Genomic DNA, 17,905 nt, shown 5'->3' on the forward strand with positions numbered 1-17,905 from the left:
ACAGAACCCTAAATTGCCCCTGATGGCTGTTCCATGGATGGTGGGTGAATGTACCGTCGTGTGAATGATGTGTGATAGAAAAGCACTGAATCTAGATGTACTGTTTGAATGTGTGGGTGAATGGATAAATGTGTCTTGTAGTGTAAAAGTGCGTTGAGCACTGAATACTGTAAATGCACCCCCAACTGCCTATAAGGTGACTCAGGTTGATCTTGATCTCAAAGAAAATGAAAATATTAAAAATAGGGGTTCTGACTCAACACACTGAGTCACATTTTTATCAAGAAATCTTTTTTTTTGTCAACATTTTGTTAACACTTCTACTGTAATAGAAAATGACAGCAGTTTCTCCCAGCGTTTCCTTATTAACTAACCTGCTGTTTCAAGGCATTGCATGAGATTTTTTTCCCAGAACAAAAATACTTTCCTTACTGACAACAGTACAATTGCAAATACACCACATACTGTGGCTATTATTGGGCGGCCATCAGATAAAACCTTGAAAATGAATTTGAACTTTAAATTATACAAGCAGGGGATTTTTTCATTGTCCTTGGTACCAAATAAGATGTAAATACTTCTCTTGCTATGCCCTTTCCCTCTTTGTTTCCCCTCACTGGCAATACATAGAATCTGGTTTCTGTCCATGACCAGTCCTCTCATAGTAAAAGAATTTAGCACATGGGTTGACAGGAAGAAAAAAAACTTTGGTAGAATTAGAGATAGAGAGTTTATGCTTGGGTGAGTCATAGGAAAGACATGCTGGAGAAATTTCCTGGCGCTGCTCCCGAAAAGTCACATTATTTGGACGTGAGAGGTAGAGACAAACAAGCAGAGAGGGCAGCCAGACATCATGAGAGCCCTGTCATAACAGATGAAAGTGATGGCGATTACCACAGTGTGTGTATGTGTGTTTGTGTGTGTGTGTGTGTGTGTGTGTGGAAGTTGTGTACCTGTGGATGTGTGTGTGTGTGTGTGTGTGTGTGTGTGTGTATCAGGTCAGGGTGGTGCCCTTGGCCTTGTAGGGCAGGGTTATCTTTTATCTGGGGTTATATATTTGATCCCTGCCTACCCTGCAAGTGTAGTAGCTGCCTCTTCTTCACCTGAGCCCGTAAGTCTGCATACATATCTGCATGTTTTATACACAGATGCAATTCTTTTATACTTTATCTTTCTATCATCTGAACTAAACGTAAACTGTTTTCATAATGATAGAATTGAACGAAATGGAGGTGATGTGAAGGAAAACGTTTTTTTTAAATGTGTAACATAGCTAACATAGGCGTGACCTACAGGCTTAACAAGACCATTAAAGGGCCTCCATTTGATATAATTTGACATTTGTCTTAACAAAAAAAAACAAAGACCTGTTGTTGCCACTGATGTTGATGTGCATCACCTAATTTATATGTTTTACTTAAACCTCAGAATGTCTTAATTTTTTTTTCTCTGTGCCACTCTGCAGGTGGATCACTGACTCTCGGAAGCCTGAGCTCGCTTGTTGTCTGTGTTAAACCCACAGGTAAGCTCTCCTCTCCTTGAATCTTCTTAACATTCCATATTCTAGAGATGAGAAGACCCTTGATATATATATTCTTCTGTAGCATATTAGCCACATTTAAGATCTTTTGGATTCTTAGAGACTGTTTAAATAGTTGAAATTCAAATGCAGACGTAAGGGTGAAACCAATAGTTGGACAGTGTCATAATCATAATCGTGATTATTGCCAAGTGGGCTCTCACATACAAGAAATTTGCTTTGGTGATTGGTGCATAACAAAAAAAGTAAATAGAAAAATAAGGGGAGGATAAAGCAAATTGAATCAAAAAGCAAGCACTGTATGTACAAAGAGAAGAGCAAACTGCACAATAAAATATGAAATATATAAAAAAGTCTACAATCTAAGAATGTGCAATATGTCAATTGTGTATGTCAAATGATGATGTCAAATGTGTTGCTGAGACTTCCAGCTGTACAGGATGTTCAGGAGATGTGCATAATGCAGATGTACTAATCACCTCTGCTGACTGTACGTAATTTAGTGCTACCATGGGGGATGCAGAGATGGCTGTGTTTGGGCCAGCTGCCTCGTACCTGAGGAAGTCGGACAGGGAGCGTATGGAGGCCTCCACACGTACCTTCGACATAAAGAAGGAATGCTTTGTCCCAGATCAAGTGGAAGAGTTTGTGAAAGGTACCATCACCAGCCGAGATGGAATCAAGGCCATTGTAGAGACACAGAATGGAAAGGTCAGTGGTTACATCTTACCATTTAGACATTCAGGTTTTTTTTTTCACGACAACATGTAAGGTGTTGTCATTGTTGCAATGATTAAATTATCAGAAGTCTCAGCTTAACATGTCCACATGACAGTGCAAGCACAGTGCTGACATCAGGGGATATCCAGAGGTGCAAGGCAGGCTGTGGACAAAGTTTGTAAATTTAGTGAGATAAAGGTTATCCTAGCTTCCCGAATATATGTGTGAATGAATTACATTACAATGAAAAAGGTAATTATTTTAAGACAGAAAAAAGAAAATTCTGCCTTAACCCACCCAGCATATCAAAGGGTAAGCACAGTAAACTCCAGATACTGTGTTACATATTTCTTCATTGCATTTGAAACTGAATTGTGATAAATAATGGAATTAAGTTTGATTAACAGTGTAACTCCAGTCATGAGTGTCTGAGCAGCAACAAACAAATTAGATTTCAGTTGGAGCCTCTATGTGAGTCCTTGTCTGACAGCAAGTGTGAATCTTAGTGTAAATTTAAGTGTGATTTAATCTGTCTGTCATTGAGTGACTGGCGACACTAGTTAGGAACCTGAGCGCCGCTGCCATTAAAGTGTTTCCTGTTTATACACTGAGCAGCTGAGTGATGAAGTGAGGCATTGCTGCTATCTGGAAAAAACAATGTGTGGTATGATTTGTAATGCCACACTGGCAATGCCGACAATTATATGAACCTCTGCTTTGTCACTCATAAGAACAACATTTCAATGTGAGAATTTTGTGACGGTCAGATATTAATCAGAAATCTACATTCACTCTCTCAGACCGTGACTGTCAAAGAGTGCGATATTCTGCAACAGAATCCACCAAAGTTTGACAAGATCGAGGACATGGCCATGCTGACCTTTCTCCACGAACCAGCTGTACTGTTTAACCTCAAAGAGCGTTATGCAGCATGGATGATCTATGTGAGTAGGACAAGCCAATAAACAAACAACTCTGCTGTGTGCCACTCTAAGCATGGTTTATAAAATGTTGGTTTCACAAAACCAAACTGTGTTGAAATAAGCCTTGTGCGGACACATAACTATTTAAATAACTAAATTACGCTTAGTAATTTTACACCCACAGAGCTGTGTGCATGTTCAACATTGCACCTACCTTATTATACCTTATACTTATTATTACCTTATTCCTAAGGTATGAATAAAAACAAAATGATCGACTGTCAATGTGTCAAATGCACAGGAGCCTTTTTTGGGCTAGGGTTATGATATTGAAATGACTTTCTTTCTCAGACCTACTCCGGGCTGTTCTGTGTGACTGTCAACCCCTACAAGGCGCTGCCAGTCTACAACCAAGAAGTGGTTGTTGCCTACAGAGGAAAGAAGAGGACTGAAGCTCCTCCTCATATCTTCTCCATCTCTGACAATGCCTATCAGTACATGCTGTCAGGTACAAACAGATAAGAAATATCTTTTGGGTGACATTCATTACCTATAAATATGGTGAAACTTGATACTAACAAAATTGTACATTGCAATTTTGTTTATTTCGTAGACCGTGAAAACCAGTCAATTCTGATAACGTACGTAACATCTTAAAATTCTTTGATGCTATATGCTCTGAAATAAGATTTTAAATTATGTATTGATCATTCATGTTACAATTGCAGCGGAGAATCTGGTGCAGGAAAGACTGTCAACACAAAGCGAGTCATCCAGTATTTTGCTAGCATTGCAGCTGGAGGCATAAAAAAGGACCCCAATGCCAAAGACAAGGTGAATAAGCTTGGCTGAAAGTTTGATTTGTTGGAGGGGATCTGGGGAGCCTCAAACTGGCTAAAAGTAACAGCTCTTACCTCCTTTAACTAAAATGGAAAAGATTTGCTGTACTTCCCCTGTTGTATTCCTGTCGTTAAGTGTCAACTGCTCAGATTACTTCTGATTGTAGTGGCAACAAACTTCGTGATTTTTCACAACTTACAATGTTAACTGTGTTATGGTAAATGTACTGTATTTATATGGCGCTTTTCTAGTCATATAGACCACTCAAAGCGCTTTAGAGGAAAGTCACATTCACCCTTTCACACCCATTCATACAGCGCTGCTATTTACCGTGCATTTTTCTGTCACATTCATACAAATTCATACACTGTCGGAAGAGCCATCAGAGGCAATTCAGGGTTAAGTGTCTTGCCCAAGGACACAACGGAATGTGGACTGGTGGAAGCTGGGCTCGGACAAATTACTCTACCTCCTGAGCCACAGCCGCCCATTATATCATTTGTAGGTTAAAAGGTTCTTCAAACTTGACAAACTGTCACAAACTTGACAAATATTACTTGATGCCACCAGAGGTTGCTAAAGTCTTTTTTTGTAGCTTTGAACAGAAATTACAGATTGGGCATACACAATGTTCCTCTGTGACAGGGTACCCTGGAGGATCAAATCATCCAAGCTAACCCAGCTCTGGAGGCCTTTGGTAATGCCAAGACCATCAGGAATGACAACTCCTCTCGATTTGTGAGTGTCTAATCTTTGTGTGATTGTATAGATAGTAAAGTATGCATTCTGTTCCAATGAAAACAAAATCAGAATAATAAGTAGATATTTAGGGTATCTTTACAAATGCAAACTTTACCGTTTCAGGGTAAATTCATCCGAATTCATTTTGATACCAGGGGAAAGTTAGCCTCTGCTGATATCGAAACCTGTAAGAACAAAATAACTCCTTTTCTAACTATAAAAATATTATTGACGCTTTGCGATATAGTTGATTTAACTCTTGGCATCTTCTCTCTTCTATACAACTGTCAGACCTTCTGGAGAAGTCTCGTGTGACCTTCCAGCTCAAGGCTGAGAGAGATTACCACATTTTCTACCAGATTCTGTCCAACAAGAAGCCTGAACTCCTGGGTTAGTACAGGGCCATGTTAATAGCAAAGAAAAAGTAAAAATAACACACAAAGCTATCATTGGCTCTGTATTGTAGCAATGTGACCATCTGTCTGACGTTTGTTTTCCCTCTCTCTGTCAATCAGAGATGCTGTTGATCACAAATAATCCCTACGACTATGCCTTCATCTCTCAGGGGGAAACCCAAGTGGCCTCCATTGATGATGCAGAGGAGCTGATGGCAACAGATGTCAGGCTCTCACCCATTCCTCTTTTTAGAATTTTACTACGATTTAAATATATTAAGCAAGTAGATATTTGCTGATTTTACAAAAGGGGTATTGGATTAAAATTGCTTATGGCCCCTTTAAGGCAGTGAATGTATAATTTACTCACAATGACATTATCTGCATTGATTTAAAACATTATTGTGCCCTCCTCCGCAGAGTGCCTTCGATGTGTTGGGTTTTACTCAAGAGGAAAAGAACTCTGTTTACAAGCTGACTGGTGCCATCATGCATCATGGCAACATGAAGTTCAAGATGAGGCAGAGAGAGGAGCAGGCAGAGGCTGATGGCACCGAGGGTAAGAGAGGCTCGTTCTGTCAGGCTGGCTCAGAACCAAGGCACATTTTCATGGCGTTCCCTGTCCTTCTTCAGATGCTGACAAAGTTTCATATCTGATGGGCCTGAACTCCGCCGACCTCATCAAAGGTCTCTGTCACCCAAGGGTCAAAGTAGGAAATGAATGGGTCACCAAAGGACAAAATGTCGCCCAGGTTAGAAATAATGAAATTTATCTTAAAAATCATCGGGCAAATGATCAATGCTTAACAAACAATAAATCATGTTCTCTGCCTGGCTTTGCAGAGGCTGAACAGTTGCTAAAAAAAAACGGCACAAAAAAGTATTTTGTATGCATGGGGTTAAATATCTTGCCTGTTCAACAGGTGACCTATGCGGTTGGAGCTCTATCCAAGGCTGTTTATGAAAAGATGTTCATGTGGATGGTAATTAGAATCAACCAGTCACTGGAGACCAGGCAGCCTCGCCAGTACTTCATTGGTGTGCTGGATATTGCTGGATTTGAAATCTTTGATGTGAGAGATCTACAATTAACCCTGGCCTATTTCAACATAATATTAATGGAAAGATGAGAAATAAATTGATTTAGTAATTTTTTTCACCTTTCCAGTTCAACACCTTTGAGCAGATGTGCATCAACTTCACCAATGAGAAACTGCAACAGTTTTTCAACCACCACATGTTTGTGCTGGAGCAGGAAGAGTACAAGAAAGAGGGCATTGAATGGACTTTCATAGATTTTGGTATGGATCTGCAGGCCTGTATTGACCTCATTGAAAAGGTGAGATATCCAGGCAATATGAATAAATATAAACAGAAATATTCTCTGTTTTCTAAACCACTCATATTTTGTCTCCTCAGCCCATGGGTATCATGTCCATCCTTGAAGAGGAGTGCATGTTTCCTAAAGCCTCTGATGCCACCTTTAAAGCAAAGCTCTATGACAACCACCTGGGTAAATCTGCCAACTTCCAGAAGCCCAGAATTGTCAAAGGAAGACCAGAGGCCCATTTTGCCCTGATGCATTATGCTGGAACTGTTGATTATAATATCAACAACTGGCTGGTGAAGAACAAAGATCCTCTGAATGAGACTGTTGTAGGATTGTACCAGAAGTCTACTCTCAAGCTGCTTGGTACCATCTTTGCAAATTATGCTGCAGCTGATTCAGGTACCATTGTGTACATTTCTTCTTTGGAAACTACAATAGTTTACTATTACTCCAAAATTACAAATTTTCTCTTCCTAACAGTTATTGAAGGTACTGAAGGTAAAAAGGAGAAGAAAAAGAAGGGATCATCTTTTCAGACTGTGTCCGCTCTTCATAGGGTACTGTATATGTCATGGTGTAGATGGATATGGTATTTTGAATATTAAAAGTGAACCAGTATGTAAATGTATGCTTCAATATATTAAAGGAGAACCTGAACAAGCTGATGACCAACTTGAGGTCTACTCACCCTCACTTTGTACGCTGCATCATCCCCAACGAGTCAAAGACTCCCGGGGCCATGGAGAACCCCCTGGTGATGCACCAGCTGCGCTGTAACGGTGTGCTGGAAGGCATCAGGATCTGCCGAAAGGGTTTCCCCAACAGGATCCTCTACGGAGATTTCAAGCAGAGGTATTATCTCATACAAGTCACATGCTGCATGATTCCAAAAAAAATTCAAACATAATGCTCAAGATATTTTTTTCCTTTTGATTTTATAGATACCGCATCCTGAATCCTGCTGCCATCCCTGAGGGTCAGTTCATTGACAGCAGGAAGGGAGCTGAGAAACTCCTTGGGTCTCTGGATATAGATCATAATCAATACAAGTTTGGACACACCAAGGTATCATCTGAAGTTTTTCAGATATGGGGAAAAAATGACCAAAAGTCACACATGATTCCAGTAGATGTAGAAGAAGATGGCAAACAATCTTTTAACACCCATTGCTGTTTTTAGGTGTTCTTTAAGGCTGGATTGCTGGGTTTGCTTGAGGAAATGAGAGATGAGCGTCTCTCCAAAATCATCACTGCTATTCAAGCAAGATCACGTGGTCTTTTGTCTCGCATTGAGTTTCAGAAGATTGTGGAACGCAGGTAATGCGCTGATATTGCTCATTAAAATATTTAACAATTAGTGGTTTGTGATTGATATAGTCAACTAAAACCTTCTGTTTTATTGGAATTTTTTTTTCCAGAGATGCTCTATTAGTGATCCAGTGGAATGTTCGTTCCTTCATGGGGGTCAAGAATTGGCCCTGGATGAAGTTATTCTTTAAGATTAAACCTCTGTTGAGATCTGCCGAGACAGAAAAGGAGATGGCCAACATGAAGGAAGAATTCCTGAAGTTGAAAGAGGCTTATGCAAAGTCTGAAGCTCGTAGGAAGGAGCTAGAGGAGAAAATGGTTTCAATTCTCCAAGAGAAAAATGACCTTCAGCTCCAAGTTCAAGCGGTGAGAATGGCACTATCTTGACACCTAACTTCGAACTTGTCATTACAGTATGTGCTAATAAGACCAAAGTTAATGTTTGGCAGGAGCAAGATAATCTATGTGATGCAGAAGAAAGATGCGAGGGGCTGATCAAAAATAAAATCCAACTGGAGGCAAAGGGCAAAGAGCTGACAGAAAGACTGGAGGATGAAGAGGAGATGAATGCTGAACTGACTGCTAAGAAGAGGAAGCTGGAGGATGAGTGCTCCGAGTTAAAGAAGGACATTGATGACTTAGAGTTAACTCTGGCAAAAGTGGAAAAAGAGAAGCATGCCACCGAGAACAAGGTATAACAATTAACTATCTGTTACAACACAGATTAGCAAGTTAATGAGACCATGTCCAGTAATGCATCTGTTATTGGTTCACAGGTAAAGAACCTGGTCGAGGAGATGGCAGCACTGGATGAGATCATTGCCAAGTTGACCAAGGAAAAGAAAGCTTTACAGGAGGCTCATCAGCAAACACTGGACGACCTGCAGAGTGAAGAAGACAAAGTCAACGTGCTGACCAAGGCCAAGGCCAAGCTGGAGCAGCAAGTAGACGATGTAAGAATCATATAATTTACTAACTTAACAATATCGTATTCACAATTAAACAACTCACAAATGTTGTACTGATATCAAATTAAGCTTGAAGGGTCTCTTGAGCAAGAGAAGAAGATTCGAATGGACCTTGAGAGATGCAAGAGAAAGCTGGAGGGAGACTTGAAGCTGACCCAGGAGAATGTCATGGATCTAGAAAATGACAAGCAGCAGCTGGAGGAGCGACTGAAAAAGTACATTTTAATTTTTACTTTAGTTATATAGTATCATTTGATTCAATAAACTAACACTGACTGAACAAAATTCTGCAGGAAAGACTTTGAAATCAGTCAGCTGAATGGCAAAATTGAAGATGATCAATCCATAATCACTCAACTCCAGAAGAAGCTGAAAGAGCTGCAGGCAAGAAAGTGCAGTGATTTCAAGTGTAAACAATATGCTACAGTTCAGTGTAAACAATGTGCTTCACTTAAACATGTTGTTCTGAGAATAGGCTCGTGTTGAAGAGCTGGAGGAAGAGCTTGAGGCAGAGCGAGCTGCCCGAGCTAAGGTGGAGAAGCAGAGAGCAGACTTGGCCAGAGAGCTGGAGGAGATCAGCGAGAGGCTGGAGGAGGCCGGTGGAGCAACATCTGTCCAGATTGAAATGAACAAGAAGAGAGAGGCTGAGTTCCAGAAACTCCGCAGAGACCTTGAAGAGGCCACTCTGCAGCATGAATCCACCGCCGCCACACTCAGGAAGAAACAAGCTGACAGTGTTGCTGACCTGGGAGAGCAGATAGACAACCTGCAGAGAGTCAAGCAGAAGCTGGAGAAGGAGAAGAGTGAGCTCCGACTGGAACTGGATGATGTGGTCTCCAGTATGGAACATATTGTGAAGGCTAAGGTAGGTGTGCTTGAAGATTTCCACACTGGTAAAACCAACACGCAACCTGTGGTCATTGATTTTGTTTGAATGACAACTTAGTAACAACTTCATATCTTTATCAGTCTTCATGTCTGACATAAATTTGTTGCTCTTAGTAGGTAATGTAGGGATGACAGTGGTAAGGATGTTGCCTGTGTGCAGTTGCTGTCACACCTTGCAATTAACTGTTTTGGGTTAAAATATGCATAAATACCGGCATTTAAAAGCTGAATTAGGCTACTTCCCTGAAATTTTGTGTTGCCATAGCTGAAGAGTGGCAAAAGAAGTGCCTGTGAACTATGTTATATACTTATTTTGAAGACTATCTTGGAGAAGACCAGCAGAAGTCTGGAGGATCAAATGAATGAATACAGAAGCAAGTGTGATGAATATCAGAGATCAATTAATGACTTCACCACGAGCAGAGCCAAGCTTCAAGCTGAGAATGGTTAGTATTATGTTCTTTTCACTTGAAATAACAAACTGGTTAAAGGAAGAATAATGATACTCTGACACTTTGCCTTTCTAGATGAGCTATCAAGACAGATGGAGGAGAAGGAATCTCTTATTTCTCAGCTGACTCGAGGAAAGAATTCCTACAATCAACAACTTGAAGATCTGAAAAGACAACTGGAAGAGGAAATAAAGGTATTAATTAATCTCTAAAGGTCCCATATTGTACACCTTTCTGGTGTTTTATTTGAAGTTTTGATTTCCTGAAGAAGAGATATATGAAGTTTTTTTGTACTAAAAAACATCTCAATATGGTTTAATAGCTCTTTTCTCAGGAGCTCTGCAAAGAAACAGGTCTTTTTGGCATGTCTAATTAATATTACATGAGCCGCATGAGTGACGCACGGCCAGGCCAACCACAGGTTACATGTTACTGACGACAGGAGACAACCAACAACTACATGTATTGCATGAGTGCCGTAACTCCTGTCATGAATGGGGCAGTAAATGGAGTCTGTGCATAGTACAAGCAAGAGAGAGAGGATCTCTGGCGAGTGGGCCGTGCCGGCGGAACGGCTGAAGGCGGCGACTGTGTAGCTGCTGTCTAGCTATGACATCACATTTCTGCGGAAGGCCTGGGGCATCGTATAAAAAAGCAGCTGCTGAATGCAGGCTGTGTGTATTTGTATGTTTATTGCCCGTTTTAACACTTTTACGGTACTTACAGAGCCTCTAAACCTTATTTTTTGATGAAGAAAGCCAAGAAATCTCAATTTTGACAATATGGGCCCTTTTAATGCTCAAAATAGTTGGGCGTCCTGGAGAAATACTTATAGTATCTCTATTAATCCAGGGCAAGAATGCCTTAGCCCATGCAGTGCAATCGTCTCGTCACGACTGTGACCTGCTCAGGGAGCAATATGAGGAGGAGCAGGAGGCCAAGGCTGAACTGCAGCGCGGTATGTCCAAGGCCAACTCTGAGGTGGCTCAGTGGAGAGCTAAGTACGAAACTGATGCCATCCAGAGGACCGAGGAGCTGGAGGAGGCCAAGTGAGTAAAACATATTCTCACTTCAACAATTTGGTAAAGTTTTTAAGCAATTAAGCCTGAATGAATTATATTGTATCCCAGAAAAAAGCTGGCTCAGCGTCTGCAAGATGCTGAAGAGGCTGTTGAAGCAGTGAATGCTAAATGTTCCTCTCTGGAGAAGACCAAACACAGACTGCAGAACGAGATTGAAGATCTCATGGTGGATGTGGAGAGGTCTAATGCTGCTGCTGCTGCTCTGGACAAGAAGCAAAGAAACTTTGACAAGGTATGAGTATTTTATACCATCAAAAAACAAAAAACACATAAATGACTCAAATCCAGTCTTATAAATTGAGGTGTTTTGATCCTTAGGGAGATCAAATTGGTATGTCAAATACTGTACATTGTTACACAACCTCATATGGGTAATAAATATGGCTTTTTAATGTACAACCTGAGTAGTTTGGTTTCGGTGCGAATACAGTCTCCTCAAATGCACATTTGTTAAACCCGTAGAAAGCTCAGCGTGGGCATTTCAATTTGAAATCGAACAATTTGAATTCCAATGTCTAGGTCCTGTCTGAGTGGAAGCAGAAATATGAGGAGTGTCAGTGTGAGCTGGAGAGCTCCCAGAAGGAAGCCAGATCTCTGAGCACTGAGATCTTCAAACTGAAAAACTCATATGAAGAAACTCTTGAACATCTGGAGACCATGAAGCGAGAGAACAAGAATCTTCAAGGTAAAGTGTTAGTCAATGTGTCTTTGCAGGGAATCTATACAATTTGCTTGTGGGAAAAAAAAATGTAACAAAGAAAACAAAATAATGAAATACAACTTATTTTCATACACAGAGGAAATTTCTGACCTCACTGAGCAACTAGGTGAGGGAGGAAAGACTATTCATGAGTTGGAGAAGGTTCGTAAGCAGCTGGAGCAGGAAAAGAGTGAGATTCACTCTGCCCTTGAGGAAGCAGAGGTAAAACTTTCAAATCCACAGTCATTCTCTCGTATGTATGTATGTACACTCACTGAGCACTTTATCAGGGGTGAGGTGGTAATGGCATCAGTTTGCTCTCAAAACAACCTCAGTTCTTCAAGGCATGGATTTCACAAGGTATTGGGAATTTTCCTTTGAGATTCTGCTCCATGTTGACATGACCGAATCACATTCATGCTGCCAATCTCCTGATCTACCACATCCAGAAAGTTCTACTGGATTCAATCTGGAGACTGTGCAGTTCACTGAACTTACTGTCATGTTCATCCAACCAGTTTGAGACGGCTTATGATTTGTGACATGGAGCATTATCCTGCTGCAAGTAGCCATTACAAGATGGTACAGTAAACTGTGGCCATTGGACATTGTCTACAGCAGTTGTTGGACATCCACCTCAAGGTTGGAGCTGTTGTTCATTCTGAGAAGCTTTTCTGCTCAACACAGTCGTAAACAATGGTTATCTCAGTTACCATAAATTGCAGCAGATTAGCAGTTTCAGAAATACTCAAACCATACTCAACTGTCTAGCCCCTACATCATGCCACAGTCAAAGGCACTGAGATCACCTTTCCCCCCATTCTGATGTTAAATGTATCTAGATAAATTATGCTTCCACATGATTGGCTGATGTAATAATTGCGTGAATGCTCAGTTAGTGTACAGTACATGCATAGTTTCAAAATTAAATTTGGGCATCAGTTCAAATGATATGTTTTGTCAAACTCTTGGTGTCTATCTTAGTGTTCTCTTGAGCACGAGGAGGGCAAGATTCTGAGAGCCCAGCTTGAGTTCAACCAGATCAAGGCGGACATGGAGCGTAAAATAGCTGAGAAAGATGAGGAGATGGAGCAGAGCAAGAGGAACCTGCAGAGGACCATTGACACCCTGCAGAGCTCTCTTGAGGCCGAGAGTCGCAGCAGGAATGAGGCCCTGCGTCTGAAGAAGAAGATGGAGGGAGACCTCAATGAGATGGAGATCCAGCTCAGCCAGGCCAACAGGCAGGCAGCTGAGGCCCAGAAACAACTCAAATCTGTTCATGCACATTTGAAGGTAAAAAAGGGTAAACATAACCTTTCATTATTGCTGCCATGGAAGCTATGGTTGTGTGTTTTTTTAACTTGAAGCTTTGAAAACTTTCCAGGATGCTCAGCTCCAGCTTGATGACTCTCAACGAGTCAATGAAGATATGAAGGAAAACATTGCCATTGTTGAGAGACGCAACACCCTGCTTCAGGCTGAAGTGGAGGAGTTGAGAGCTGCTCTGGAGCAAACTGAGAGAGGTCGCAAACTTGCTGAGCAAGAGCTGATGGATGTTACTGAAAGGGTGCAGCTACTGCACTCACAGGTATAGTATACAGATACTAAACTTTTTCAAATGTTGCCCTATAGTGCCCTGTATAACATAATTTACTAATTATATATGAAAAAGAATATCAGCCTGATAAATCACAAGAAGAAGCTGGAGGCCGATATGTCCCAGCTTCAATCTGAAGTGGAGGAAGCAGTGCAGGAGTGCAGAAATGCAGAGGAGAAGGCCAAGAAGGCCATTACTGATGCTGCCATGATGGCAGAGGAGCTGAAGAAAGAGCAGGACACCAGCTCTCACCTGGAGCGTATGAAGAAGAACATGGAGCAAACCATCAAAGACCTGCAGCACCGTCTGGATGAGGCTGAGCAGATCGCCATGAAGGGAGGCAAGAAGCAGATACAGAAGCTCGAGGCCAGGGTGAGTATTAGTTACATTTGTTATTTTTGGCTAGCATTGGTGTTTATTAAGTTAATATGGAACTTACCTGACAATTCTCATCCATGACCAGGTGAGGGAGCTGGAAAATGAGATTGAAATGGAGCAGAAAAAAAGCAGTGAAGCTGTGAAGGGTGTCCGTAAATATGAGCGCCGCATCAAAGAACTTTCCTATCAGGTTTGTAGCATGTACACTGGGGTCCAAAGTTTCGAGACCTCTTTCTCAGACTTGTCAAACCTTCATGAATCATTAATATACTTGTGTGGTTAAAAAAATATTTTTAAGGAAATTAAGTTTTTAACCTGTTTTCTTAGACTGAGGAGGACCGCAAGAATATTGCCCGTCTCCAGGATCTGGTAGACAAGCTGCAGCTGAAAGTCAAAGCGTACAAGAGATCTGCTGAGGAGGCTGTGAGTGTGGAAAAGTGTGCTGTGTTGTCCTCATCCGCCTTCTTCCTCTGCAATTAGTATAAGGTATATGATTGGTTTAATTTAACTTGAACAGGAGGAACAGGCTAATGTTCACCTTGGCAAGTTCCGCAAGCTGCAGCATGAGCTGGATGAGGCCGACGAGCGAGCGGACATCGCTGAGTCTCAGGTCAACAAGCTCCGCGCTAAGAGCCGTGACGTGGGCTCAAAGGTTTGAAGCATGCTTTTTGGAGCAGGTGCACACCATCTGACCCTGACACATGCTGCCCTCTGTTGGCTACTTTTAACTTGTGTGCTACTCTGCTATTCAGTTATTAGCACAACTTGTGTTGGGCCAATTGCAGTGCTTCTGTCTATATTATTTTGTTAATGAAGATATTGCTTTGTGCTACTAAAGCAATACTAATCCGATGACCTAACAGCTGTTTCTCTTCTTCTCCCTTTCCAACTTTCATGGCTGCAACAGAAAGGCTTTGATGAGGAGTGAAGCTTTGGAGCCTTCAGAGACTTTGCCCTGCTGCTACTGTAGATCCCCTCAATTACCATTATTCACGACCTGTAGTGCTTAATAAAATCTCATCAAGCTGTTGCACATCATTCTATTCTTCATCTTTTTTTTCTTGAAAACGAGTGGGTTCATTGGATATTAATTCAGTGACAACTGTATGTAGTGTAACTCTAGTATATCATATTGACTGGTCAGCATTTTTATATTTTTTTCTTAATCATAAACTTAACTTCAATATGTAGTTAAATATACAAATTTATGTAGAACTTAGTTTTAAGTTAAAGCCACAGTGTGTAATTTTTGTAATTTCCTGGACGCATCTTGTGGTAAAGTTGCAAACCGCAACCAACTGCGAAACCGACAGGGGACACTTTATGGTGGCGCGATGATTCCTTTTCCGGTTTTGTGCAACCGTATTCAACACGACGTAGCAAACATGCCGACTTACACGGAGGACGCGTCACCTCATTTAACTATATTTAACTCATTCAAAGTTGACAAAAAACATTGGTTCTTTGTTGCAGGTGATTATACATATATGAACACATAGTTATGGACAATATTTTCAATTCTTGATTCTTTTCAAGTTCTTCTAAATATTACACACTGTCACTTTAAGAAACCAATGGCCACCATTGATTTATGTAAACTAATCAGTCAATTTCATATCTTCAATTAACATAAGGGTAAGTGGAGTGAGACGGATTGAAATTTTTGAATCAAATGTATGATGCAAGCCCCAGTGTCAGTCTAGGCATGAAAAAGCAGAGTTAGGCCTAGAAAGGAAAACCCATGAGGCATCAGAGGACCTGCAATCTAGAAAGTGGTGGTGAGGTGGTGGCTAAAACAGAGCGATAAAAACAAATCTCCTGTTCTTAAAATAGGGTCACAGACAGCCCATGAGCCTGGACCTCTAGGTCAACGACAAACCAGTGCTTATGCTCAGGCCAACCAAAGTACCACGCATAAACACTTTCAGCCAGTCAGTGAATCCCTTTTCAAGGCTATCTGCTCCTCCAAAGGACTCAGGGGGCTTTTAGAGAATCAGTAATATAATATACTGAAATGTATATGTATATACATGTACACATTGCCTTGCTGCTGGTGTGAGGTGTCAGTTGTTGCTGCTGCTACACAAGGTGACGAGGATAATGATTTAAGGCAGGCAGAGGGAGGAGAGGGAGGCCCTAGACTCCCTTTGTGTCAAATTCGGGGAGTCCTGTCTCTCCTATTATTACATTTCATGCCCTTAACTCCCCGAGGCGACAAGCAGGTATCTGTGAGCTAATGAAAGAACATTCACCCCTGGGCTTTCAGAGGTGGACCGAACACAGCACAGCATGTGCTAAGGATTATCAGCATGATTAACAGGATATCTGAGCCCATGCTTGAATTAATAAGATGACTGACCAAAGAGGCAGATCATTATCCTGGCTGATGGCACTGAAGTGAACTAACCCCTTTTACCATTTCTCTCAGAAATTATGATTACATTATTTATACAGCATATTTTCTGGGGAACAGAGTCCTTCTAAGCCTTCAGTTGTGCTACCGCAATAATAACGATGAACCTAACGTATGCTGTAAAAAGCAGATTCAAAAACAGAGACGCAATCACCCAACAAAATATTCATCAAGTTACAAGTTAAATCAAAATAAATTATTCTGGTGAGGTCAGAGTTACCTTGGGTACTAGTCACTCTACGATGTTGATATACTGAGTAACAGTAGGTGTGTATGTATTGAATTAAATATATGTGGTAACAATGTGCATTTGTTGTGACACAAACAAAGCATTTAAACCATGTTTCCTTTAATGAGTAGGCGTTTGACCCATAAGGTCAGCGTTATCTCCACTCTTTAATGGGGGCATGGAATCTCTCACTTCCATTTGGCGCCCTGACACCGGCTGTCAGTAACAGTTATCAGAATGGAAATAATCTCAGCACTTGTCGGCAGCCGTTGACCCTCCTTCTATCTCTTAACCTTTGAAAGAGCTATGTTCACTGAAGCTAGCAAATGGCTCTGCATTATTTGCTATACATTATTACAAAGTATTTTGCATAAGTTTAACATGTCATTAATGAGATGTTAGTGTAAAAGGAATATAACTAGGTGAGCTTGATCAACAGCACGTTGATAGGCTCATATTTACATTTGGAGCAAGAGATTTTTAACACGGCATCATCGATTGATGGAGTAGCCTCAGACATCACATACAGTAAGAGTGGAATTTCTAAATGGAACCTTGAAATGTGATGGACTGTGGATTAAACCTGTCACTCTGAGTAAGCTTTATATGAGACAGAACCCGGTGTGAGGCCGGCCATCATCTGCAACAGCTGACCCCGAATGCAGAAAAAAATGGCAGGCTCCTGAAAGCCCCCTGTGGCTGTTCTCCTCAATCAGCGCAGGGTTCTCAGCAGGAATTTCACACAGTTATCTTTGTCCTCAAAGACACAATGCCGTGTCAACAGGACTGTAACTGAGGGGCCAGCTTTTGCTAGCTGCTGCCTGATAATGAGAGAAGGCTTCTACTGTGACCTTGGCATGACATTGGAACATAACGTGGTCAGACAGCCCTCTATTGTGTGTCATCATTACCCCCTTTCAGTGAATCTCAAGCATGTCACCTGTGGCAGGCCTCTGTCTGTGTTGCCTCGCACTTGTCGCCTGGTTAATCTCACAGACTAATGTTCTTTATTTAGACCACCCCACTTTGTATCTGATGGCTGTTTATGTTACCCCCAAAGTCCAGTCTATGATAATCAAAATTTGTTACAATACCTCACTGCAACTCGACTTAAGCCCTCATGGGTAATTCTGACCTATGCGTGTCTTACATTCCTCTCTAAAATATCTCCCCAGACATTTTCTTGGCTTCCTTTGAGTGTGGATAACAATACTGGTCATTTACACGTGTGCAATGCTCTGTATTATTGTAAACCATGCTGAGAATGTCAGTTATCCTTCTGATTCTATTTTCTGCTGGTCCAAAATGCATTGATAATTCCAATTCTATTTTTCTCAGCATTATTTAACATCTTATCTTCTGTAAAAAAAAAATATATGTTGTACGAGAATGTAATGTGGTG

General features: G+C 41.2%; 1 protein-coding gene across 1 annotated transcript; it reads left to right on the forward strand.

The window, feature by feature from the left end:
- The first annotated feature begins 985 nt into the window (after positions 1-985).
- On the forward strand, positions 986-14,899 carry LOC118311286 (myosin-7-like). Its single transcript, XM_035635016.2, has 39 exons — positions 986-1,111; positions 1,466-1,522; positions 2,044-2,251; positions 3,061-3,204; positions 3,535-3,691; positions 3,797-3,824; positions 3,912-4,017; positions 4,669-4,761; positions 4,888-4,951; positions 5,056-5,154; positions 5,280-5,383; positions 5,580-5,718; positions 5,793-5,911; positions 6,083-6,232; positions 6,328-6,498; positions 6,579-6,888; positions 6,970-7,046; positions 7,136-7,341; positions 7,431-7,554; positions 7,669-7,805; positions 7,907-8,162; positions 8,246-8,488; positions 8,573-8,749; positions 8,834-8,979; positions 9,058-9,148; positions 9,240-9,629; positions 9,972-10,098; positions 10,180-10,298; positions 10,957-11,153; positions 11,235-11,418; positions 11,706-11,871; positions 11,984-12,108; positions 12,871-13,179; positions 13,271-13,474; positions 13,559-13,855; positions 13,947-14,051; positions 14,189-14,284; positions 14,379-14,513; positions 14,769-14,899. Exons 3-39 carry the CDS (start codon positions 2,051-2,053, stop codon positions 14,787-14,789), a joined length of 5,817 nt encoding a protein of 1,938 aa, XP_035490909.1. The 5' UTR covers positions 986-1,111; positions 1,466-1,522; positions 2,044-2,050; the 3' UTR covers positions 14,790-14,899.
- Positions 14,900-17,905: the final 3,006 nt, after the last annotated feature.

This window comes from Scophthalmus maximus, chromosome 5, assembly GCF_022379125.1.
Source record: "Scophthalmus maximus strain ysfricsl-2021 chromosome 5, ASM2237912v1, whole genome shotgun sequence".
NCBI lineage: Eukaryota > Metazoa > Chordata > Actinopteri > Pleuronectiformes > Scophthalmidae > Scophthalmus > Scophthalmus maximus.